The 25,560-nt window shown below is 37.2% G+C and overlaps 2 protein-coding genes across 6 annotated transcripts in view; one reads left to right on the top strand and one right to left on the bottom strand.

Moving 5' to 3' along the window:
* fndc4a (fibronectin type III domain containing 4a) overlaps positions 1 to 16,658 on the top strand; it is a 56,235-nt gene extending 39,577 nt beyond the window's left edge. For 2 of the 3 annotated variants that reach the window (XM_056264483.1, XM_056264485.1), the window contains exon 6: positions 690 to 1,601. In XM_056264483.1, coding sequence (XP_056120458.1) covers positions 690 to 731 — 42 coding nt within the window. In that variant the 3' untranslated portion in view covers positions 732 to 1,601. Of the gene's footprint in view, positions 1 to 689; positions 1,602 to 16,538 lie in introns of those variants that run through there. The other variant, XM_056264484.1, reaches the window with a different exon arrangement.
* Positions 4,381 to 25,560, bottom strand: part of si:dkey-71h2.2 (low density lipoprotein receptor adapter protein 1) — a 37,433-nt gene continuing 16,253 nt past the window's right edge. Inside the window, exons 2-10 of one of the 3 annotated variants that reach the window (XM_056264481.1) lie at positions 20,069 to 20,211; positions 18,854 to 18,966; positions 13,349 to 13,463; positions 12,958 to 13,030; positions 12,781 to 12,861; positions 12,559 to 12,677; positions 11,802 to 11,836; positions 6,265 to 6,293; positions 4,381 to 5,171 (exon numbers count right to left, since the gene is read on the bottom strand). In XM_056264481.1, the coding sequence (XP_056120456.1) occupies positions 5,125 to 5,171; positions 6,265 to 6,293; positions 11,802 to 11,836; positions 12,559 to 12,677; positions 12,781 to 12,861; positions 12,958 to 13,030; positions 13,349 to 13,463; positions 18,854 to 18,966; positions 20,069 to 20,211 (755 nt within the window). In that variant the 3' untranslated portion in view covers positions 4,381 to 5,124. Of the gene's footprint in view, positions 5,172 to 6,255; positions 6,294 to 11,801; positions 11,837 to 12,558; positions 12,678 to 12,780; positions 12,862 to 12,957; positions 13,031 to 13,348; positions 13,464 to 18,853; positions 18,967 to 20,068; positions 20,212 to 25,560 lie in introns of all 3 variants that reach the window. The other 2 variants (XM_056264482.1, XM_056264480.1) reach the window with 2 other exon arrangements.

Genomic DNA, 25,560 nt, shown 5'->3' with positions numbered 1-25,560 from the left:
AAACATGAAACTCCCCTGATATTAGAGTAACAATTACAGAAGAATGAAATAAAGCATATTTTGTTACCTTTTGGAGCTCGGAAGGGTTCAGTTTGAGTAGATGGTATGCATGAAACTTAATTTTAGAATCAGAGACATTTTTCGGCATAATAAGTACTTTGGATCAAATGCCAGAGCTACTGGCCTACTTCTATGATAAACCATCTCAGGAAAACCACCATTGTGCCTTTGAGCCTTCATGTTCCTGTAGCTTTTCACTTGGCACTTGTGACTTTCTCTGTGTTGGAAATTCAAAGTGATAAAGCAAGAACAGATGCTTCACATTTCACCCGTTCCACTATGTGACACCATTAGTCCTTGTAACACATAAAAAAAATCAGCCCTTTTAGACACGTGATAAAATCAATATCAGACCATGTGATGATGTCACCCCCTGCGCCAAGACCCTAATGGCCTTCATTTTGACATATTGCACTACTACAGAGCAAAATGATGTTCATTCGTCTCTGTGTGCATTACATCTTAGTGCTCACAGCCATATATGCATAAATCTCAAGCTGCAAATACATCCAGCGGCGTTCTATCCATCCAGGAAGCCATCCTGTCCCAAACGATTGTAGGCGTTGATGAACGGGCCCCTCGGAGGAGAATCACTCTTCTGTTTTTTTTTGTCCTCCTGTCTGTTGCAGTTCCACCAGTCTGTGCCATCTATCAACATCATTGAGGTGTGATGGGAGTTTCGTAGATGTCAGTCGCACCATCCGCCGTATCAGGATGACAGTTTATCGGCCCTTCCATCATAACACAGTCAAGAATCCTCATGGAGCAGCACATCAGCTACACCTCAATATCGGCCCACCCATACGCACGTATATTAAAGCCATCCACTGGGACTGTAAATATCATATTGCGTATATGACTGGATGCCTATATTGTATGATGGATGGAGAATACCCAAAACTTTCCTGCAATATATCAGATTAAATCTGCGATTTTTTTCCTCTTGTATAGAAAGGAAGGAAAGTGTATTTTTGATATGGCACTGTTGCAGTATGACAGGGTTTCTACTCTTTATTAGCTTGTGTTTGGTTTGTGCATGCAATTCTTTTGAGTCTGATAGGATGTGTACAGGATGTGTGCAGGTCATTAGATTAAGCTTGTGCTCTTGTTTTCATTAGTCAGTAAAACTAGTGGAATTGTGACTGAGCTGCTTATTAGAGGGAACAGACTGACGCCAAATCTCTCTGCTTGTCATCTCTTCATCCTCCTAACCAGTTGTTTTTGTATTCTAAATATGCATATTTGCCCAGTTTTTTGCCCACTACATGCTAATCTCAAAGCCCTGCCAGACTGAACAATGTAATTGCTAATCTCACTGTGTTGTATACAAAACATGCTAAAAAACAACAACAAAAACAATATCCTAACTGAATTATTGTTTGTTATTAAGAATATAAAGACGCCATAAACATCATGATGAAAGGTGCATGCTTATTTTATGGTTTTTATGCTCTTAATCTCATATTTATTCTTCTAATTAGATGATTGTGTTATCTTCTTTTTCTCCTTATCGGTTTTAATAAAGATAATGAATGACTTGATGGAAGCTTGTTTTTTTTTTCTTGCTTATTGACATTAGCATTTTTGGAATTTGAGAGAAATATTATATGCAGAAACCCATATATTGTTTGTTTCAACAAAAACATGCTAATGGAGTGGGATCTCATTTATTGGTGTATTCAACCACCAAGCAAAGTACATTTCAGAGTAATTCATATTAATAAAACTTTAGGGAATCAATCAAATGAACAATATTTTCAAAATAGAAACCCATTGTTTTGAACTATATAAAAATATGATTTGGTCTAATGGCAATTTCTTCATTTACTAAAATCACAAGATATGACACTTTTGTGTTTTTGAACAAATATTTTATTATACATAATTAAATATCAACCAATTGTTTATGTATATATGCAAATTACCTCTTGAGCTCCATTATGGTTTCATGATGATTAAATACAATTAGTACGTGTATATAAAGCAAAACATAGATTGCATAGATTTTCTTAAAGCACCAACTTTGATTTCTTACTTTACAAAATATTAATCAAATAGAACACATTATAAAGACAATCACACATTATAGAGACAATCTACACAATATTTTAGAAACCATTTCAGATATTATATACATTTTTTTTGTTTCACTATGGTTGTTGCAATCGTTAAAGACTTTGAAAGTGTCTCAAATCCTTCCACAGAAAACAGTGATTATTTGAAATGAATTAGCAGTCAAATCAGATCAAACATTAATAATCAAACCACTGAGTTTCAATATGATTAACCAAAATAACTAGAACACCACAAACTGAACTAAGAACTTTAGCTACAGTTATAATGCTATTACAGTATATATTCTATCAAATGAAATGAAACTTATCCCACTTTTAAGGAGGATAGAAAATGTAACAAACAAAAATTCTGTATTGTCGAGAAGAAATACTGCATGTTCAAAAATGCACGAAGGAGAAAAAAGCTGACAGAGCTACTGAGGCTCTAAGACGGAACGTTAAATGATGAAGAAGAGATTTCTGTGTTTAATATCACTTAAAAAGGGCAGAATGGCAGTATATTACATGTAACGCTAGTTGCTAGAGACTGATGGAACTCATTTCTGTAATATTCTTTACTTCAGCACTTACAAAGCAAAGAAATGTCAGAGCCTATAGAAATAAGATATACATTTCTGTCTTTCTATCTAGTTTCTATTTGACAGAATATGGCATTTATTTTTGCTAAATGAATGTGTGATGATTGTCTAAACCAAATCAGTGATGATTTTGACATCATTTGTGTGACATAACATTGTCTGACTGGATTATATATATATATAAAAAAAAAAAATGTAAAAAGAATAAAAAGTCCAGTCCTTAAATTAAGAAGTTACATATTTTTAAAACAAAGTAAAAAATAAGTTTAACTGATGACAAGCATCTGTGAACATAAATAATAATGGTAATAATAATAAATCTAACACTTGGAAGCCCATTGTGAGAGGCTTTTAGACTGCAATATTTTGGATCTTAAAAAAGAAAGAAATCTGAAGTGTTTTGAGGCCTTATTAAAATATTGAAAAAATCCATGATCCACCCCAGACAGCAACATAGTGTTGGCCCAGATCCGGCCCACATCTGGTACACGTGGATTCCACACGGGCCGACACTATGTTGCTTTCTGGGAAAGAAAATTATTTCTTAATGATTGCTTAAAGGTGCAGTGTGTAACATTTTTGAGTATTTATTAACAGAAATGCAATATGACATCCATAACTATGTGTTCAGTGGTGTATAAAGAACTTACTTAATAAACCGTAATGTTTTTATTACCTTAGAATGAGGCATTTATATCTACATAGGCGCGGGAATCCCCTTCTATGAAGGTCGCCATATTGTGACGTCATGTTTCTACAGTACCCGAACGCGAACACACAGCGCTACAGAGCGCGTTTCGTCACTACCTTGAAAGAGAAGCCGCAGGAAGCTAGAAGAAGCTAAACACCGTGAGTAGTGACTTTTCCCTTGTCAGTGGTGTAAATATGTAGTTGGATTGTTTCATGTAACTTAATTCTTCTCCCTCGCTGTGTTATGGCTTTGCGATGTGGGGATAAATGCGCTGGTTACGTTCGTGAGACAGCTGATTAGTAGGCTACTCTTGTCATTGACCGTAAAACAGTTACAGGAATCACCAACCCGTCGAAATTTTACCAACCTTAAAATAAAGTATTTTAAGTCGATCGAGTTTCCAAAATCAGAGAAAAAAAGCCTATTGTGTTTGTAGTAAATGGTGTCTAGGGGATGCGGAGGCGCGCGCGCTGTTACAATCACGTCATTTTTGCCGCGCGCACCTTTGGGCTCATGCGGACGCGTCCAGTATAAACAAGGCTTTACGCTTTAACCAGCTCAGCCACAGTAACAGCTCATATTAGCCAGCTAAACTTTTACTACCCTGTTAGAAAAAATATATAGTTTCATGTGGTTCTTCTCCCTCGCTGTATTATCGGGTTTGCTATGTGGGGAGAATGTGCTGGTTACGTTCGTGAGACAATCAGCTGATTACTATCATTATATTATGTATTAAGACCCTTGATCCTCACCTGAAACTTTATCCATGATGTGGTTTATAATGGACTGTGGTACAGAAACTTGGTTTATGCTGGCTATTCTCTGCTGTCTCAGACGACGATGTTTGTCCCGTTTTAGCCACCGTAGCTTCTTCGAAAGGAGGGGTGAGCGGTGGACTGAGCCCTTAGTGTAAACTCGCAACCGAACCGCTAGATGTCGCTAAAAATCACACACTGGACCTTTAAGCAAACGTCCCCTGACCCACAATCATATTTGTGTCACAAATGTTAGTCCTGAACAGCTCTACAGTACATACTTATTGTAAACGTTCACCTAGAGTGTGTAACTGCACGTCTAAAGTTCGCTAACACATGCGGATCTAGTACTGTACATCCTGTAACACTTGCGTTTCAGTGGCTTTTGTTCAGTACAAAGCACTCGACTGAAATGAACCATGCAATCTGACTTTCAGATGAATGCCGTGGGAGTCTTGAAGAATGCTGGGCTGAAGGACAAACATCAGTTTTGTGGAATGTACATTTGGTCACCCTTTCAAGTACATGTTTGTAACTATTGTATATTTAAATAACATAACCAAAGTATCTACAATATAGCACCAATGCGTTGAAAAGATTTACACTCCTTACATTATACAGGTAGCAAATCTACTTACACAAACGCTTGAGTACAATAGAACAACATGCGGTTTCATACATGTTGTATTGTCAAGTTCTTACCCTGAACTTACAGTGTTATAATGCAAGTACATTGGCATTCAAAAGTTATATAGCTGAATCATGCACGTCTGTGATGCTTTTTTGTGGTATTGTTTGCTGTTTTAAGTGGCAGTGGTGTGAGTGAGTCCATCGCTGAAGCATAAGTTGCACGTTGTGTGTTCGTGACACTTTCTGATAGGCTGGTGAGAGTGATGTGTGTGTGTGTGTGTGTGTTCAGTCTGAGTCCTCACTGCTGAAGGACAGGAGATGATCTTCCACCGGACTCACAGCTGCATCCTCAGACACGGTTCTGCTGCGGGACGTTGCCAGTCTGATTGAGGGAACAGGAAGGGTAATCTTTAATATTTCTTATAATGTTTCCTTCTTGTTTTAATCTTCTTCTCTTTTAAATCCTAAAAGTTTACTTCAAAGATTAAATTGGATTTTAAAACTAAATTCAAAAATACACTGAAAGATGTGAAAGATGCACATGCAACAATGCTTTTAAAGGGTTCCCACAGTCATCGTAAACCTGGAAATGTCAGGGAATTTAACTTTATTTAGTTATGCATGCTCTAAAACATTTAATCAGATACACTACTGGTCAAAAGTTTGGTGTCAGTAAGATTTTTTTATGTTTTTTTTAAAGGAATCTCACCAGGTTCATCACCAAGGCTGCATTTATTTGATAAAAAATACAGTAAAAACAGCAATATTGTGAAATATTTTCTATTTTAGTATATTTTCAAATGTAATATAAGTATTCCTGTGATGGCAAAGCTGAATTTTCAGCGTCATTACTCCAGCCTTCAGTGTCACATGAACCTTCAGAAATCATTCTAATATGATGATTTGCTGCTCGAGAAACATTTTATATTATCAATGTTGAAAACAGTTAATATTTTGTGGAAACCCTGATACTTTTTTTTTTTCAGGATTCTTTAATGAATAAAAAGTTCAAAAGAACAGCATTTATTTGAAATAGAATTCTTCTCTAACATTATAAATGACTAACTTTTTATATTTTTGATCAATTTAATGCATCCTTGCTCAATACAAGTAATCATTTTATTAAAAACTTTTGAACGGTAGCGTAGATTATAATCTTCTGCAAGTAAGAAATTGTGAGTGAAACAAGTTCTTTTCACTGAATCGTTCGGACCTGATTCATTAGCGAATCGGTCTGAATCAAAACAATAATAAAAAAATAAAAAAAAGATTAATCACAAAAGGTCATGGGAATTCATTGGGAACCCTGTTGTAAGTTTTTGTGTTGAAGTGAAACAGAAATCTTGTCAGGCAGTGACCATAAAGGAAACTTAAGTCTGAAGTGTAATGATATTAGTTTCTCAGTGAGGTTTAGTGATGGTTGATGAAAAGCGAGGCATGTCATTCCGCGGTACGGTTTCTCTCACCTCACTTACCTGCGTCCATCTCCTCCACCTCCATATTGCTGCATGGCAGGTGAGAGAGAGCATGACACATGCTGACAGTAAGCTATGATTAAACCATCACATCCTCCCAAGCATGCCACTGTTCAAACTTTGTGGGGATCTAGATCTATTATTTACATTTTTATTGTGTTTTTTCTACATGCTCAGTGAAAGAAAAGAGCTGATTAGGATTCGCCTCATTTGAATCACTTAGAAGAATCATGATGCTTTTTGGCCCCTTACATTACTTATAATAATGGATTCTACTGGCAAGATGAGTGCTGTTTCTGTCCTGCTGTATGCCAGCAATGAAGTAAGGGATAATCCACGGCTAGCCATGCATTAAAGGATTTTAATGCACGACGTAGAGGCGAAGAACCACCCGACGCGAAGCGGAGGTACTTATACCACGGGCTGTTTAAATACTCGATTCTGATTGGCTGGAAGGTGTGCAGTAAAACCGTTTAATGCACAGGTAGTTCCCGTCAGTTTGATTACAGTTCGAAATTAATCCGCTACTATAAACATTGGTAACCATAGTAACAGAGTTACACTTGCAAAAGAGTGAGAGAGAGAGACACATGAAAACGTTAGGTAGGCTCAGAGCCATAGAGAGAAAGAGTTGCGACGCTCTTTGATCGCTCGCGATGGCTGTCACGTGGTTCATGTAAGCCCCAATAGTTCCAAAACATACGCGGGCTGTCATGTTCTTCTATGGGACAGACAGCAGCGATTGCATTATTGACCGGTAAATATAAAATAAAACACACACCCAAGTACTTTTTCAGCTGTTACTGCATTATTGCATTTTGTTAATGTCAGTTATCCATTTGGAGAGGCAGGGTGACAACGAAATAGCCTACTACTGTATATTACTTAGATACGTTTTAGGCTTTTTTTTTTTTTTAGGGAAAAGACAGCTAGATAAGATCGAAGACGACAAAGATGAGGTCAATACGAAAAAGACAACTAAATGGGCAGTTAACACTTTCAGTGACTTGTTGCGCCAAAGACAGAACAATTGTGATTTCGAGACCTAACATTACTCTGCTTCTCTTTTAAATGAGACATTTCAGGAGTTTTATGCCTCTGTTCAGTCTACCGCTGGACGCGAATACAGTGTTGCAAGTTTGATGTGTCTCAGAGCAGGTATAAACCGTCACATTACAAAATACAACATCATAAGGGATAAAGACATCAAGTCAAGCAATGCCGTCTTTAAATCAGTTTTAAAGCGCTACAGGAAAAATGGAAAAGACACCAGCGTTCATCATCCGCGTAAGAAAAGTGTGGTTTGACATACAGCTAATTCATTTAAATAAATGACATGATTAGTTCAAATAAAGCTTGCCTTGTCACTGTCAGTGTTGCCTATCATTCATAAATAATTTTAATAAATCCATGAATCATTAAGTTATAGGCCTATGCTTAAGCAACGAGGGACTGTAGACTTTAAAGAAGAGACGCTCATAGGTAACTCGCGCACGCATCTCTCTCTCTCTCTCTCTCTTCTCTTTCAGTTCTCTGTCTCTCTCTCTTAATAATGAATTTAAATAAATGTGATAATTCATTCAAATAAAAGCAATCCGATGGCTCTACTTTATTTAAAGCGGACGGAGTGCTAGAACTAACCAGCCGTAACTTAAGAAAATAACCGTCATTTTTACACGTCTGTTAAAAAATTACATTGTAAACATCAGTTACAGCTTTAACTTCTTATTAACTTGGCAAATAACCGAGGTATAAGCGGGATAATCCACGGCTAGCCATGCATTAAAGGATTTTAATGCATGACGTAGAGGCTTCGCGTCGGGTGGTTCTTCGCCTCTACGTCGTGCATTAAAATCCTTTAATGCATGGCTAGCCGTGGATTATCCCTTACATATTTTTGATTAAATCAGAGAGCTGGATCACTCCTCCATAGGCTTCTTAAGGGATCGAAACTGGCCGGCCCAAAAGCTATGAAAGACATCGTTAAAACAGTCCGAGTGACTACAGTGGCTCAATCTTAAGTTTATCAAGCGACGAGAATACTTTTTGTGCGCAAAAAAACAAACAAAAATAACGACTTTATTCAACTAATCATTTCCTTCTCTGTTCGGCCGTGATATTTCACGTAGTGAAACTACGCAAAGCTTCTAGGTTGTACGTCACGCATCACACACATGACCAGCGTCGGCCAATAGTGAGCTTACGTGTAACGTGCAACCTAGAAGCTTTGCGCAATATCATTATGTGAAATATCACGGCCGTACAGAGAAGGAAATGATTAGTTGAATAAAGTCGTTATTTTTGTTTGTTTTTTGCGCACAAAAAGTATTCTCGTCGCTTGATAAACTTAAGGTTGAGCCACTGTAGTCACTCAGACTATTTTAACGATGTCTTTCATAACTTTTGGGCCGGCCAGTTTCGATCCCTTAAGAAGCCTATGGAGGAGTGATCCAGCTCTCAGATTTAATCAAAAATATCTTAATTTGTGTTCCGAAGATGAACGAACGTCTTAAGGGGTTGGAACAACATGAGGGTGAGTAATTACTGACAGAATTTTCATTTTTGGGTAAACTAACCCTTTAAAGATGAACTGAACTGAAATTTGAAAAATGGTGACATAACAGATCAATTTTATTTATTATCATTGGTACAATTATTAAAATGGCAGAATTTGTCAAAAGGGATAAAACTGTACGTTGAAAATGTTGTTTTTGTTACACGGGCGCCGCCATGTTGGATTTCAACATTCGGCTACGTCACTGGCATGGTAGGCTACTCTGTTGCCAACCAACACCAGCAGAGCAGCCATAGCATGTAAATAGTCTGAGGCTAGCTGACATGGCTGGGGAAACAGAAACCAACAGGTCTAGGGGGGGTTCATATTGTATTGCCCCTGGCTGTAGTAATGAATTGTATAGGGCTAAGGCAGCTGGGGTTACGATACATTTTCACAGGCTACCTTTGACAAGGAAACCAGCCCTCAAGTCAAGGCTAACGTTAGCTTCCTTAAAACTGTCTAGCTTTCCGACAGCCCCTGGATTTCGAGTCTGTAGTGAGCATTTTTTAGTGACAGACTATTTAGTAGGCCACACCCACACCAGTCACTACGCCCCAAACGATCCTGTGCTTTATGTGGAGCCTGAAACTGATCCTCCATGTGGTGGTGGTAGCCAGAAACTACTGGACTGTCCCTCACAGGTTCAAATGCGTAACCCATGCCGTTAAAAGTGCTCATTTTCGTCGGTGTATTAGGACCTGCAGCTGTTGCCTATGCACCTCTGCGTGTCCTACCATGCCAGTGACGTCATCGAAACTGCCAGCGTAACAAGCGCAATTTTTGTGTTGCTTAAAAAAAGCTATATTGATATTTTTAATATTTTTTTTAGTGTAATTTACTTTTAATTGTCATAAACAACACGTTATCAACGTCGATTTTTTTCAGTTCAGTTCATCTTTAAGTCTGCTTGCTCCATCCAGATGTATACTTTTACACTTACACTTTTAAGTTTTTCTACCTTAATTTTACTTATTTAATTGTTCTATTTTACTGTCACCGATTCTCTGTTTCTGTTCAAGGACTTTTATTTTCTTATTTTTATTTACTTTTTATATACTGAAAGTATTTTAAGTTCCCTGTGTTTCCTCTGTTGTCATTTGGGCCGTTTACACAACACCGTTTTCAACTAAAAACGGAAACGTTTTTATGCATTTTGGCTGTTCATTTAAATGACAACGGCGGTTTAGGGGCCTGGAAACTCAAACTTTTGACATTGGGTTTCAAAGTGCTAGTTTTTGAAAACGCTACCGTTATTGTCTCTGTGAAAACAACAAGAACCCTAATTTATGAACGCGTGATGTGCATTACATGTTAGGCGGGTAGTGTTTCATTACAAAGTGACATCGCCAACTACTGGCCTGACAGTATAACACAGCCGTATTAGTAGTTTTCGTGGATTCTTGTGAACAGGAATCGTTTTGATAACGTTGTTGTCTGTATGTGAAAAAGCAAAGGAAAAACTTTTCAGTTTTTAGTTGCATATATATATATATATATATATATATATATATATATTTAGTGTATATATAGCCCTCAGTTTCAGTTGTGTTTTGTCTATTCTGGCTGCGTTAATGTGTGGTTTCTGTTTCTCCAGCGGTTCCCTGTTATCCTGAGTATTTTGATTATTTTATTAAAGTTCTACTGCTGCAACAATAGATCCACACCTTCACAGAAAAGATTCTTTATTTGTTTTTGTGTTCCCCAAACCCCACCTGCTGTACCACTGACTATCTGCTAATCTGGAAAATAAGAGCAAATGAATCGTTTTGGTACTTCTGTTTATAAATCTACCACCTTTAACTGTACACAGAAATGCTTGAATGAAGTAGTTATGAACTCTTTACATTCCATCTGCTGCTAAACGTGAATAACTCCAAACTATCATTGCATTCATTTCCAGGGCTCTGTTTGAATTGATATTAATAACCGTGTATGGAGAGACACTCGGAATAAAATGATTCACCATGTCTGTTAATCGGAACCAGAGCTGCGATGGTTAATGTGTTTCAGTGCTCCTACTGTGTGCCGAATCTCACGCCATCTCCACTTTATGAGACATAATGTCACACCTGAGGAAGCCTGAACCCATTAGCTGATTATATGAGGCAGGATATTTTACAAATTGTTCCATATCAGCATACAGATGGCCTTGAAGCTACCACACATGGATAAATGCTACAAAACTCACATATTTATTTCAAGGGGGCAGCGAATCAACAAAGAAATCTTGACTGAATCTGAGTGCATCTCAGGGTAAATTATCTCCTTTATTTTTAAATTCTGTTTTCAGACGTTTGCTAAGCTAGACTGCAGTCAAAATGCTGCAATATACACCGTTCAAATGTTTGGGGTCAGTAAGATTTTTCAATAAACTTTTATTCAGCAATGATTAATTAAATTGGTCAAAATTGACCGTAAAGATTTTTATATTATTACAAAAGATTTCTTTTTCAACTAAATACTGCTCTTTTTAACTTTCTAAGAATCACAGATTCCACAAAAATATGAAGCAGCACAACTTTTTTCAACATTAAAAATAATCAGAAATGTTTCTTGAGCATCAAATCAGCATATTATAATTATTTCTGATTTCTTATACCGGTAATTATGTGACTCTGAAGACTGGAGTAATGATGCTGAAAATTCAGCTTTGCCATCATTAAAGTAAAAAAAAGTTTTAAATTGTAACAATATTTTACAATATTACTGTTTTTACTGTATTTCTGGTCAAATAAACATCTTTCAAAAACATTAAAATAATCTCACAGACACCAAACATTTGAACGGTAGTGTTTTTTTTAACCAAAGTCAGTTCTTTTCTTTTTCTGAATATGTATAAGAGTATTTTGACGGGTAAGTTATTAATATCAATAAGCATTAAATCTCCAATAAACACTATCCTGAATGAACAATCTCTGATTTCACAGTTTTCTGTGAGGCTTATGTGTGATTAAAAGTGAGTAGAAGGGAAGAAACTTACCTTGAGAACGCATCATCGAGGCCATCTTCCGCATCCTGAGAATGAGAGAACATGCAATAACCATGTAAGCAAACACATCACAGATCACATCTATATCATAACTGCAGAACCAGAGAGTGACTTGAACAACATCAGCACCAGCAAGCTTTAAAGACGGGCCTTCTGTGACAGTCATTATCTGAGACCAGCAGACTGAATATTCTAATTGGGTTTCAGAACCGCCTAAACAGTGAATGGAATACAATCACAGCTGAAAAAAAGTCATCAACAAAAGGCACGGTTGAACATGGTGTGCAGACAGAGAGCTTGATGGATCCAATATGGGTAGCTCTCCGCCTAGTGGTCATTTAATCAATAAATACGGCATAAAAGCAAAGAATGCCACTTAGTGGTGACTATGTGCTTTATCAACAGGACAGGTCATGCAGTGCTGACTGACAATATAATGGCAATTAGCCAGTGGCAATATAGTAATTACCTATTTTGGCATGGTGTCAAAACAACTGACCTTCATTTTGGAGAGGATACTCTGCATAATATTGGCACTCTTTCAGAAAATTAATTAAAGTAAGGATTCAGATCACCAGGCAGGACAAAAGACAAACTAGATTTAATGTTATCAGAAAGGATTGCCTGGCATTTCAATCACATAATATGGAAACGATTCAAAATAGACTCCCGGAAAAGCACTACTATTCTCTGACCCCCAAAACTTTTGAACGGTAGTGGTTGACAAAAAAAGCTAATGACATCATACCCAGGAGTCATGTTTGATTGGCCGTCTCCTGGTGTTGCTGCGTGGAGATGGTGAAAGGAAGGAAGGGAAGAAGGGCTTCCTCAGTTTGTGCTCCATCAGAGCCCGAGTCTTCTCTTCCTCTGACACAAGTAAAGAACGAAAATAAAGGGTATTCCCATGAATTGAAAAAAAATTAAGACAAACATCAAGCAAAGCAGTGTGTGTTTAAACCAATAAATGTACCTGAAACACGGTTTGGTTCAGATTCAGGCTGAGATTCAGGGTCTGAACAGGAGTAGCATGTGCGAACTTTCTTGCTTTTGTCTGCAATGGAAAAATGAAGACAGGAATATTTGTGTTCTGTTCCATGGAATGTGTGCCAAATAGCCTATATAAACAAACGTGGCACAAAACCCTCACCTTCCTGTGCGATTTCCCACATATCTAGAGCTACTTTAAAAGCTTGTGCAACTGTCAGAGTCACAGCCTGAGCCTGTGGAAAACACATGAACGCACAAAATCAGAGGGTTTCTGAAGAATGATGCTCTTGTCCACTAGATGGCGCTAGATACCTACTATAGATACGGGTCAAGAGAAAAGGCCGTGGCTTACACAACAACGACCTGTTTGTCAATTACAATCACATAAAAACTGTAGCGAAAAAATAGGTAATGATTAATAAGGAAACATATCATGGTGAAGAAGGATTGCAATACTATCAAAATGGAAAAGTTTTTACAAAACAATGTGCCTGGGAATTAGGCCTATATGTTTTGCCAAATATGTTCATTATGTGCATTCACACACTTACTATTTTCTTTTTTTGGCAGAGGAAGGCATGGCACTCCAGAGTTTCATTGAACTGGCTTTGGGAGACGTAGGCAAAGACCTTATCCTGAGTTTTGTCTGTTGTGCAGTAAGATATTCTGCAGAGGTGAGAAATAAAAGCTTTTCACTGTGGACTGTATTTGTTCATAAATACTCATATAATTAAATAACATTTCCAGGAATTAATAATCTACTGGCAGAGACTTGGTTATGACTCTTTTTTTTTTTTTTAAATCTGTCAATAACATCAATCAAAAGTGTGTGAAAATCATCAGCTTTACTTTACAGAGACAATGCAACAAGCTGTTTGAAGTTTCAGTGACAATGACACTCTTCTTTAATTTATTGAGTCATTTCTAACTTTTAACGGCAGTAATAATTGCATCGGCCAATTGAAGTATGGTCATTTAAGTCTGCAAACCAACCCAGATGATTCCTGTTGAGAACAGATTTGTATTTTAAAAAAGTAACATGGGTTTGTAATCTCTCAGATCCATAAGAAAAACCTATTCAGAGCCAAAACAGAAGTGAGATGGTAAAGTCTATGGTTGAACTGTACTAAGACATATTTCTGCATTTAAAAGAATAGTGCACCCAAAAAAATGCTGATTGTCATCATCGTTCCAAATGAATTATTTTCTGTGGAACACAAAAGAAGATATTTTAAAGAATATTTACACTGCTCTCTTCCATACAATTAAGTGTTCCTGTAGCCTAGACAGTAGAGCATGGATTCAGTTCCCAGGGAATGCAAAAACTGAAGAAGAAAAAATGCTTTTCATAAAAGCATCTGCCAAATGCATAAATGTAAATGAAAGTGGATGGGCACTACAGCTGGCACTTAAAAACATCTTTAAAAATAGTTCGCTTGTGCACTATTTTCCAAATCTTCTGAAGCCATCTGTCAATCCTTTGTTTAAAGAATAGACTGAAGTTGAAAATTTAGCTTGATAGCCATGGTCACCATCCACATTCAGAATGGAAAAGACCAGCTTCAACATTCTGTACTTTATGTTCCACCGAAAAAAAGAACCTGAAAGGACATTTTCATTTTCTTCCTTCTTTTTTTGTCATTTTAGGGAAAGGACCTGAATTTAGAGCACCAAACCAAAAGAGCTTGTGTGAAATAATGAGATACATTAGGGAAGACAGAGCTCTGATCTCACTTCATCTACAATTGTTAGTGCACTACTTCTGATGCACGACCTAAATAGCAATGCCCAAGACTCTCTTTTCCCTTTCTCCCTCCCCTTTCTCTCTCTGAACATGGGGGGGTGTGGTGAATTATCATTTATTCCAGTCTGTGGTGCATTGCACAACTTCATTATTGAAGAGCGTGAAGCTGAGAGGAAAGGAAATGGTAAATGGCCCGAATTTAGCTTGTTTGTAGCTCCTTTTGAACAGAATTAAAGGAGGAGAAAATGTTATCATAAACAACCTCAGCTATGCTGAAATGAACCTTTCTAATATGTATACAGTTCAACGACAGTGTTTGTATCACTCTACTTGTCTGTGAGTTCTACAGGTAGGGATTTTTCATTTACTCTTTCTGCATTGTGATGCAAGTACAAGTGACGTCTTTATTAGTGAGTCACTGAATCATTCACTCAACCGATTAAATCAAAATCACTGAATCATTTTGAAATGTAACACCACTCCTGTGTTCCGCTGGAAGATGCGCAATTTAGAAACATTTGATTTGCTGTTGAACTATTTTCTTTGTATTTTCATCTTCTTTTTTTGGTTGGCGGAGCTAAAAACAAAATAAATGTCTAAAATGAAAGGCACTCAATGTTAACTTTTTGTTTACTGAGCAATTTTATTTATTTTTATTGTCAATGTGTCCGCAGACCTATCTGTTATCAGATCCTACTGTACCGTAAATGAATGGGAAAACGCAACACAAAGAAACTGAATCCAGGCCAAGTGAAAAGCAGAGATAAAGTAAAATGGCAATGCACAAAGTGAGTTTGGCCTTAACATGAATGCGTTCTGCTTTAGGCAATGAAGAGACACACGCTTGTTAAATTTCAACAAACACATATAGAGCCTCAGTCAGGCCACGTACATTGTAAATAGAAAAAAAAGAAGAAAAAAAAAGGAGCCTCCACATATGCAACTCAAGGGTAACAAACATGACCTTGTGGCCCTGACTAGCATAAGAGCCTATTATAGCCTTGGCATTGTTTGCATTGGCAGTGGCACAGATTGCTCCCTCAGTGATGCCCTACTGGCTCCCTTCTCTTGCCGAACACATTACAGTGGAATATGACATTCCCAGAATGGGGGAGGGGGGAGCCAAAGTGGGGTTTAATCTTTTCATGAACCCCCATACACTTAATGCAGGAGTGTAGTGAATCTCATTACACAAATCACTGTGCAAGATTTGTGGCTTAGGAAAATAAAGTCTTGCACACAAATATAGATTTTTCCTTTTCAAGAGACAAGCTGTCAGTAGTGGCAGTAGTGAAAATGATATTTATTTGCATAAAAAGGCACATAAAAATCCTAAATTGCAGTGAGCATTGACGGAAATGAAACAAAAAATGAAATAAAGACCCAGAATGCCCTTCAAACCTTTACAATTTCTGATGTAATAAAGCTGACAGCTCCTACTGAGCCTAGACAAACAACATCATCTCCTATTTTTCACTAAAAATAGAACGGCTGCGTTTTTTTAATCATTATTTGTATATTCAGCTGTGGGGAGGGGGGGGGGGGGGGGGGATCAAAGGAGTGAATAAAGATGAGGAAAAGTATTCATATCATCAGCACTATGTTTCCTTCTTTTAAAACCCCCACCACTTCGTGAAAAGGCAGAGAATACCCATTTTTCACCCTCCAAATGGTTGTCCAAGACCCCCTCAGGGTCTGGGTTGAAATAGCATTTATTATAGCATTCCGACTGAACTGTGATTTTATGGTCCCCTGGTACTTGTGTTTATTCTCCAGCCTCCTTTGAGAGTCAAACTGAGGCTGTATGATCAAAGTCTACACTGATTACATTCTGCTGTATAAGACCCATCGCTCCAGGGTGTATTCTCTATTCTAAGGTGTGCTTTACCTGGATCAGGCTAATAATACAGACATAAGAAAATAAGATGAAACTCTGTGCGATGGAGAGCAGTTTGTCCTCTACTACGTGAGCTCACAGAATTCCTTGTCTTACACAGGAATCCATATGCCATCACACTAAATAGCCAGAAGCCCACAGAGCATCTCTGAAGGGAGCGGTGCAGGACAGTGCCACGGATGGAGGAGTTCCAGGTACAAGGACAGAGTGTTTTGTGTCAGACCTGATTCTCTGCTGCTAAAAAAAATTAATTAGTAATTTGGTTTTCAATACCATTAAAACGTATATACACTTGAAACAAAATACATTTATATTAAGACTATATTTGGAAAATATATGTATTTCCTGTTGTAAGTGTAAACCTAAAATAAATACCGTTTAGAACAAAAGACAAAGATGATATAAAAAACAAAAACATCAAGAGATTAATTCAAATGATATACGAGTTTGCTTTTCAAATAAATGTATTTTGCTTTAATTGGCCTTTTCATTTTACATTAGCATATTCAGTATCTTGAATTAAGTTCATTATAACCCACTGAAAAAATGAAAATTCTGTCATAATTTACTCACCTTCAAGTTGTTCCAAACCTGTATGAGTTTCTTTCTTCAGCTGAACACAAAAGAAGATATTTTGAAGAATGTCAGTGGCCAAACAGTGATGGACCCCATTGACTTCCATATATGGAAAAACATACTATGGAAGTCAACAGGGTCCATCAACTCATTCTTCAAAATATCTTCTTTTGTGTTCAGCTGAAGAAAGAAATTCATACAGGTTTGGAACAACTTGAGGGTGAGTAAATGACAGAATTTAAATTTTTCGGTGAACTATCCCTCAATTATTATTATTTTTTTAATGTTGGTTTGTCCTGTTTTAAGTGCAAACCTCAATAAATAATGCTTAGAAGATAATATAACTTTTTAAAAACATGTATGCAATTTTGCATCTCAAATAAATGTAGGCCGCTTTACTTAACATTTTAATGTTACTGGAATACAAGAAAAAAGTGATTATAAAAATTGTAAAAGAGTGTGCATGGTTTATGTACTAGAGAAAATGCGAAAGAGAAAGGAGGGATAGAGAAAAGAATGAGACAGTAGGAAGAATGTGGGATAAGTTTTTTTTTTTTTTTTTTTTTTTTTTACGGGAGAGGATTAAAGAGATGCGTGATTCCTGTGACTGTGTCTCTGCTGTAGCTGATAAAGGGGAACAGGCTCGTCTAAAGCACCCCTCATGCCCACTGAACAAATCACCTCCCTCTAACAGAGGCCTATAATACTCTCTCAAATTTATGAATACCATACAAGCATGTCACCTCTTGCATCAATATTTGTTTGACACACTCAAATGTTAATGATTCACTGGTTAGTGATCTCACTGCTTTGTTCACGTTGTTCTACAGACCTTGACTGACTAAAAATCTTTAAACAACTGATTTGGAGGGAGTGAAGTTTGCAATAATTGACTCAGTGGCTTTTAAAAATAAGATATGCTTTGTCAGCTTCATGTGGTTTGAATCAGCTGGGTTTGACAAAAATATGATTTAATACATCATAAATACAATGCAAATGTTTTAAAATATAATTGTTATAAAATGTTTACAGATTTGATAAATAATACATAAATCATACAGTAAATCATGTTAAAGGGTTCGATCAGGTAAGTAAGTACACTGGTCAAGAGTTTGGGGTCAGCAAGATTTTTTAAATATTTTGTTTTAGCAATTAAATTGATCAAAGTGACAAAAACTTTTAGGCTACATTCGTAGAAAAATGTATATTTCAAATAAATACTGTTCTTTTGAACTTTCTATTCGTCCAAAAATCCTGAAAAAGGTATCATATTTCCATAAAGGCATTAAGGACAACATTATTTTCAACATTGATAATAATAATAATAATAATAATACATGTTTCTTGAGCATCAAATCAGCATATTAGAAGGATTTCTGAAGGATCATGTGACTCTAAAGACTGGAGTAATGATGCTGAAAATTCAGCTTTGTCATCATACGAATAAATTACATTTGAAAATATATTGCAATAGAAAAGTTCTTTTAAATTGTAATAATATTTCACAATATTACTGTTTTTACTGTATTTCTGAGCAAATAAATAGGTAAAACTTTACAATCAGCTCAAATTTGTTCATGCAGAATCTGTTCTTCTTACAGCATTTATTCAAATTAGTTAGAATTATTATAATGTTGAGATTAACATGAAAAGTATTGTTCATTGTCATTTCGTGTTAACTAACGAATGTTAACAAATGAAACCTTACTGTAAATTGTTACCAATAAATTCAGCCTTAGTGAGCAAAAAATCTTTTTTCAGAAACATAAAAAAAAAAAAAAAACTTAAACTCCCGAATTTGTAGCTCATTTTTTCCTTGTTTTTGGTGTGGTTTTATACCTGTAAATGGAAACGTCCTCAATGAGGTCATTGGTCTCTGTGTCTGACATGATGATTCCCTTGGGGGAGACAGTGAGGGTCACTTTCCGAAACTTCTTTGCACTGGCCCGAGCCTGCATGTGGTTGACAAGGATAAACAATTTGTGTGAACCCTGGTCAAACATCTTTGTCATAGTCAACTTTGAAATGTCACTCATAACTCACTGACCATGAACAATAACCAGAAAAGGTCAGCGAAATCTGTGTGGACTATTAAATCCAACTCCATGGGTACAAGAGCTAAAAAGAGATGACGCTTAATATATAAAATTCATCTTCTGCCTTGTTTAAGTGGTGTTGCTGTGATCCCGGCATGAACACACGGGTACATCAATGCAGTGTGCTTGCAGAAAGAAAAAAGGCCAACATGGCTGAGGACGAGGGGAAATTCTGGTTGAAATGCAGGAGAGAGAGAGAGAGAGAGAGAGAGAGAGAGAGAGAGAGAGAGAGAGAGAGAGAGAGAGAGAGAGAGAGAGAGAGAGAGAGAGAGAGAGAGAGAGAGAGAGAGAGAGAGAGAGAGAGAGAGAGAGAGAGAGGGGACTTGTCAAGGACAAAAGGAAATCAGGCAAAGCATATCTGGAGGGTCTTTCTCCCTTCCCAGGAGACAGTAAATACTGATTTAAAACACAAATGAAACTCATCTCAAGGATTCAGTCTTGACAATTAGTTCGGAGAGAAAGTTGTCTTGTTCTGATTCGATTGTGCTGTCATAAGGAAGAAAAATCTCTTTTTCATTTGCTTTCTAGAGAACAAGGAACTATATTGTGTATACATTAATAGGAAATAGGAAACAGACTGTACTGAAAGGCTGACTCTTTTGTTCAGTACAACATTTTATCACCAAAAAGTATAAAGGTCTTTGTGAGGCCCTAAACTATTGATCACAAAAGCTTTTGCTTTCTGTTTTGATCTGTTAATCAGTTTGATACTAATGAGAAGCATCAATCAATTCTTTACAAAGTTCTTCTAGCGTCTTCAAGTAGCTCATTATTGTTAATATATTATAATAATACTTATCATATATTCTTATTATTATGTGACAACATACACATTTTATACCACTACAAATTGCCAAAGGCATAAACAGGATTTGAGTAAGATCTTGTGCCGACTTGGCTCATGATCATTCCTCACTATCCTCACGTCCCTTGACCCGCTTTTCCTCTGATGACTGACCGTGGTTACAATCCTCCTGATGGCAGCCGCTGCCATGTCTTCTCCTTTAGGTTGGCCGACCAGAGTCATGCCTAGATACTTCACATTGAACACCATCCCTTCCAGGAGTGTTTCCTTGGTGTCCGTCCAGTTCTCTGGGAGCTCTAAAACACAAAATAAAACATTTTCCTTTATGAGTGAACTTCCCCTTTAAGAAACAAGCTGAATGTTCAAGGCTTCAAATATCAGAGGCTCAAAACAAACTGCCTGAAATGTGAATGTGGATTTATTGATTAACACCGCAGGATATCACAGGAAAGATGCCTTTAAGCCATTACAGAATAATTACTTTTTTGATGCAATAAATAATCCATTCACTAAATATGTTTTTCATATAAAAATACGTCCGTTGAACATAGATGGTAGGTTTCGGCACCTTTCCATTAGGAGAAGTGGGGCTCATTCCCATGTAAGGAGAACTGTGCCACACACTGAGCTTTAAATAGCTTTCCGGTCCCATTTGAATCCAATACAAAGCCCTGTAGTGTAGAGCTGGATCGAAAGATATGCAAAATGAACTTGGACATCCACTGCCCTGCTAGTGCAATTCTGAAGCAAAAATCTAAATAAACCAAGCACTGAAGTGATGGACCTTAAGCAATTGTTAGCCATATCAGTGTGAATTATTGATTATTATGCTTTCAAAATGACAAAGATGTTTTATTATTTTATTTTATATAAATTTATTATGGCAGAAAAAACATCAGAACTGCAGGAATAGAGTATTAAAAATAGTGCCTCCTTGATAATTTATATTTATCGTGACAGGTAAGCCAAAGTCTCAGACAGCAGTAAACTCTTTAAAAAGTTATTTTTATGACCTGCTGTAGCCCATTAGAAAACTAAATTTAAATAATATGTATATACACTCACCTAAATGATTATTAGGAACACCATACTAATACTGTGTTTGACCCCCTTTCACCTTCAGAACTGCCTTAATTCTACGTGGCATTGATTCAACAAGGTGCTGAAAGCATTCTTTAGAAATGTTGGCCCATATTGATAGGACAGCATCTTGCAGTTGATGGAGATTTGTGGGATGCACATCCAGGGCACGAAGCTCCCGTTCCACCACATCCCAAAGATGCTCTATTGGGTTGAGATCTGGTGACTGTGGGGGCCATTTTAGTACAGTGAACTCATTGTCATGTTCAAGAAACCAATTTGAAATGATTCGAGCTTTGTGACATGGTGCATTATCCTGCTGGAAGTAGCCATCAGAGGATGGGTACATGGTCAAGTCAAGTCAAGTCATCTTCATTTATATAGCGCTTTTAACAATGAATTGTTTCAAAGCAGCTTTACAGAGATAAACATATAATTTAAGGTAACAGATTGTTTTGGCGTTATAGCGGTTCTTGAATAATGTTACTTCCAGCTAAAGTTAACTTTGATTGATTCACCTCCGTGGTGGCCATAAAGGGATGGACATGGTCAGAAACAATGCTCAGGTCGTGGCATTTAAACGATGCCCAATTAGCACTAAGGGGCCTAAAGTGTGCCAAGAAAACATCCCCCACACCATTACACCACCACCACCAGCCTGCACAGTGGTAACAAGGCATGATGGATCCATGTTCTCATTCTGTTTACGCCAAATTCTGACTCTACCATCTGAATGTCTCAACAGAAATCGACACTCATCAGACCAGGCAACATTTTTCCAGTCTTCAACTGTCCAATTTTGGTGAGCTCTTGCAAATTGTAGCCTCTTTTTCCTATTTGTAGTGGAGATGAGTGGTACCCGGTGGGGTCTTCTGCTGTTGTAGCCCATCCGCCTCAAGGTTGTGCGTGTTGTGGCTTTACAAATGCTTTGCTGCATACCTCGGTTGTAACGAGTGGTTATTTCAGTCAAAGTTGCTCTTCTATCAGCTTGAATCAGTCGGCCCATTCTCCTCTGACCTCTAGCATCAACAAGGCATTTTCGCCCACAGGACTGCCGCATACTGGATGTTTTTCCCTTTTCACACCATTCTTTGTAAACACTAGAAATGGTTGTGCGTGAAAATCCCAGTAACTGAGCAGATTGTGAAATACTCAGACCGGCCCGTCTGGCACCAACAACCATGCCACGCTCAAAATTGCTTAAATCACCTTTCTTTCCCATTCTGACATTCAGTTTGGAGTTCAGGAGATTGTCTTGACCAGGACCACACCCCTAAATGCATTGAAGCAACTGCCATGTGATTGGTTGATTAGATAATTGCATTAATGAGAAATTGTACAGGTGTTCCTAATAATCCTTTAGATGAGTGTATATATATATATATACACACATATTACATTAGTCCTAATAATGTGTAATAATAACAACAAGGGCTGTCAAGCTATTACAATTTTTAATCGAATTATTACATGAAATGCTGATAATTAATTAATCAAAAATTAATTGCACATACAATTTGGCTGAAAAATTACCCACCAAAAGATCATGTAAAGTCATTATTGTGTTAAATGAGAAAAAGCATCAAATAGACATGTCAAAAAGTAGCTTCAGAAAAACAAAAAGGTTTTATTTGATTCAACATAGAATTTATTACACATAAAATTTTAGGCCAAAACAGCCGTGATTTCTTTTTTCAGAAGCTGCATCTGAATTGGTATATGCTACACATACAGATCAGTTGCTACTCAGTAACTGATTACTTATATGTTCCTTTGCCTAAAAAGGTAACTATGGAGGACAGAAACTCATTTAATCTGACAGTGTCCTGTGTCCTGTTCTGACAGCTCTGCTCTGAGCCATCTGGCTCTCCCAGCAGCACCAGCTGTTTGAGGCCAGGAAGACAACACCACCATCATGGCTTTCTCAACTGTAAGTCAATTATTAACCTAAGAAGACACTAAATCTATCTCAGCACTCAATAGGCAGGAAAACTAACAGTCAATGCTCACTCAGCACTGCAGCCATCTCTAAATGACATGTTGTAGCCTAGATGAGCTGCAGGGCATGGGAACAACAGAAGTAGCCAAACGAAGCCAGAAAAGCTCTAAGGGTTACTTGCTGGCATGTATAATCTCCTTGAGCTGTTGCAGCACATTTGTCGTGCTGAAATCCCTGAAAGTGGGAATGCTGACACACACAAAACTTGGGCCACAGTAAAGAATCGCTCTGTAACTTGAGGGATGTAGCATACGTTCACCAGGCTGCTGAATGAATAATTGATCCATTTTTTTGTTGATGCTCCAGGCCTTCACTCAGATTAGATTGAAGTAGGACATGTTTATGGTCATAAAACTTTGCAGAGGTTATGACAATGAAGTAAAGCAAATAATGCAAAAAAGGCCATAAGGTTGATGGTAATTGGATTCTCAGGTTTAGCCAAGAGCAGGTTGCAATGTGAAATAAAAAAGCAGCCAGTATTGTGTGTTTGGCATGAAAGTGGCATTTTTAACAGCACATAATGTGACGTCTGGGTTGGTGCATGTGTCTGCATGATAGACTGATCCGATTTGTGCATGCATAAAATGCGATTACCACAGATGCTGAGACGTACTGTAACTGCATTTGTGTCTGCGCTAGACAAAAGCTGCATGGCATTTCTCCAGACTGATCTTGCAGTGGTGTAAAGGTTTCTGTGATGCAATGCTTAAGCTTTTGATGTTTAAACTTAAATATATTGTTTAGCATATTATAATTTTTTTTTAGAAGCGCTTTGAACAGTTTGAACAGTGAAATCTAGAAGCCCCCAGCAAACACAGAACGTTCCACTTACCACTAAATGCCCGTTCACACCAAGAACTAACTATAACAATGACTATATTAGCATCCACACCATGTCGCTGTCATGTACTGGTGGTTGTAGTAATCGCATGACGAAGGTGAATCTAAACAAACTCTTCTTTATTACTCTACAAAGATATACACACAGCAGGAGATCGCAGGAAAAAACTTACACACAATCACATGAAATAAAGAAGATACCGGACAATGAACTCAGGAAACTAAGGGCTTAAATACACAGGGAGACATAATGATTGACAGGTGAACGTAATCAGTAACCAAGGGAACAAACTAGGGACAAAAAGACAACAAAACTAAACATAATCCTGACAGTTGCTTTAAATGCTCGAGCTGGATGAATTCGGATTGGCTGCCAATATTTTTTTATCGTTCATCAGCTGAAAAAAAAACATAGTTCTGAAAGTGATCGCAACGATATCGTTTCTCTGTGCCGTTATCGTTATAGTTGCAGTGTGGACTCTCTGCTATTCCTTTTCCTTTAGATCGTCATCGTTATAATTAAGTGTGAACTGTGAAAGTGTATGGTAAATGTATATGGTTCCTGTTTGGTTATTTCTTTGGGAACCAATTTCTAACATTCTAGGAACATTTTAGGGAGGTTTTTGAGAGTTAACCTAATAAGAACTTATACACAACATTCTCGAATGGTTATTTTAAGGTTTTATTTGGATAAACAAACATCCTCAAAATGTTACAGGGAGGTTTTTGTGTGCTAACCTAATAAGAATTGAACATTTTCTAATGTTTTTTTTTTTTTGCATATTCATAAACTACATTCATAAAACAGTATTAATTCAATGTTAATTCTGAAATATTTCCTCAAGATAAAAACATACGTACATGATTGGACAGGGCAGAATCATCAGCAGTTAACTTTCTTAAAGGTGATCATTTTCTTATTCATAAAGATCTAGTGCTTTCACTGACACATTTGATAATTGAGCACATGGATGCCTTAAACCGTGGCAATGAAGGAAAGCAAGGGAGACGGTCAGCCACAGATCTAGTTATACTACATGCTTAATGGTCTCATTTACATTCAAATGTCACAGGAATACACAAGCATGTTGAAACCCAGTGAATATAATGACTGCATTTCCATGATTAATGGATGATTAATTAAAACGAGAGCTCACACATGGACACACGGGCAGGACAGTTGCCCGTAGCAACGAGTAAATCAAATGCCTAGATTCCTGGAATGATTCTGCACTAGCATTTTTATGCATCACGTACAAATTGTTGAATATGAAATACCTCAGACTTGAATGGTTTTCCCTAAGAAAAATAAAAGGTTTTAAATATGTGCTGACAGCAGCTGAATAAAGGCCTCTAATCTCTGCTCTCCAATTTAGTGTCTAAATAATGAGTGTCGTAAGAATCTAGGACATTACCTTGACAGTATATAGGACATGATACGGCAGAGAGGAATTGGGGAATGGAAACGATTCTATCAGCCGTAAGTGGAATACACACTTTAAAATAAAGCTGCTACAAAAAAACAACTGGCCCCGTGATTACAAAGGGTCTTTATATTCCATTAAGTTCAAAGTCTCAATGTTTAATTTTGCGTTCTCAGCCCCTGAGCTGTTTGGGCTGTGTTGAACATGCCATATCTTCATCAAATTTCTCTGCTCAGGACAGCCACATTGGTGTCAGACCAAGCTCCGTTGCTTAGCAACAAAAGGCAATGGGCATAAGACAG

This window comes from Rhinichthys klamathensis, unplaced genomic scaffold, assembly GCF_029890125.1.
Source record: "Rhinichthys klamathensis goyatoka isolate OS25496 unplaced genomic scaffold, OSU_Roscu_1.1 h1tg000221l_1, whole genome shotgun sequence".
Taxonomy (NCBI): Eukaryota; Metazoa; Chordata; class Actinopteri; order Cypriniformes; family Leuciscidae; genus Rhinichthys; species Rhinichthys klamathensis.
The sequence above is the reverse complement of the archived record's forward strand: the minus strand, read 5'-3'. Positions and strand labels throughout refer to the sequence as shown.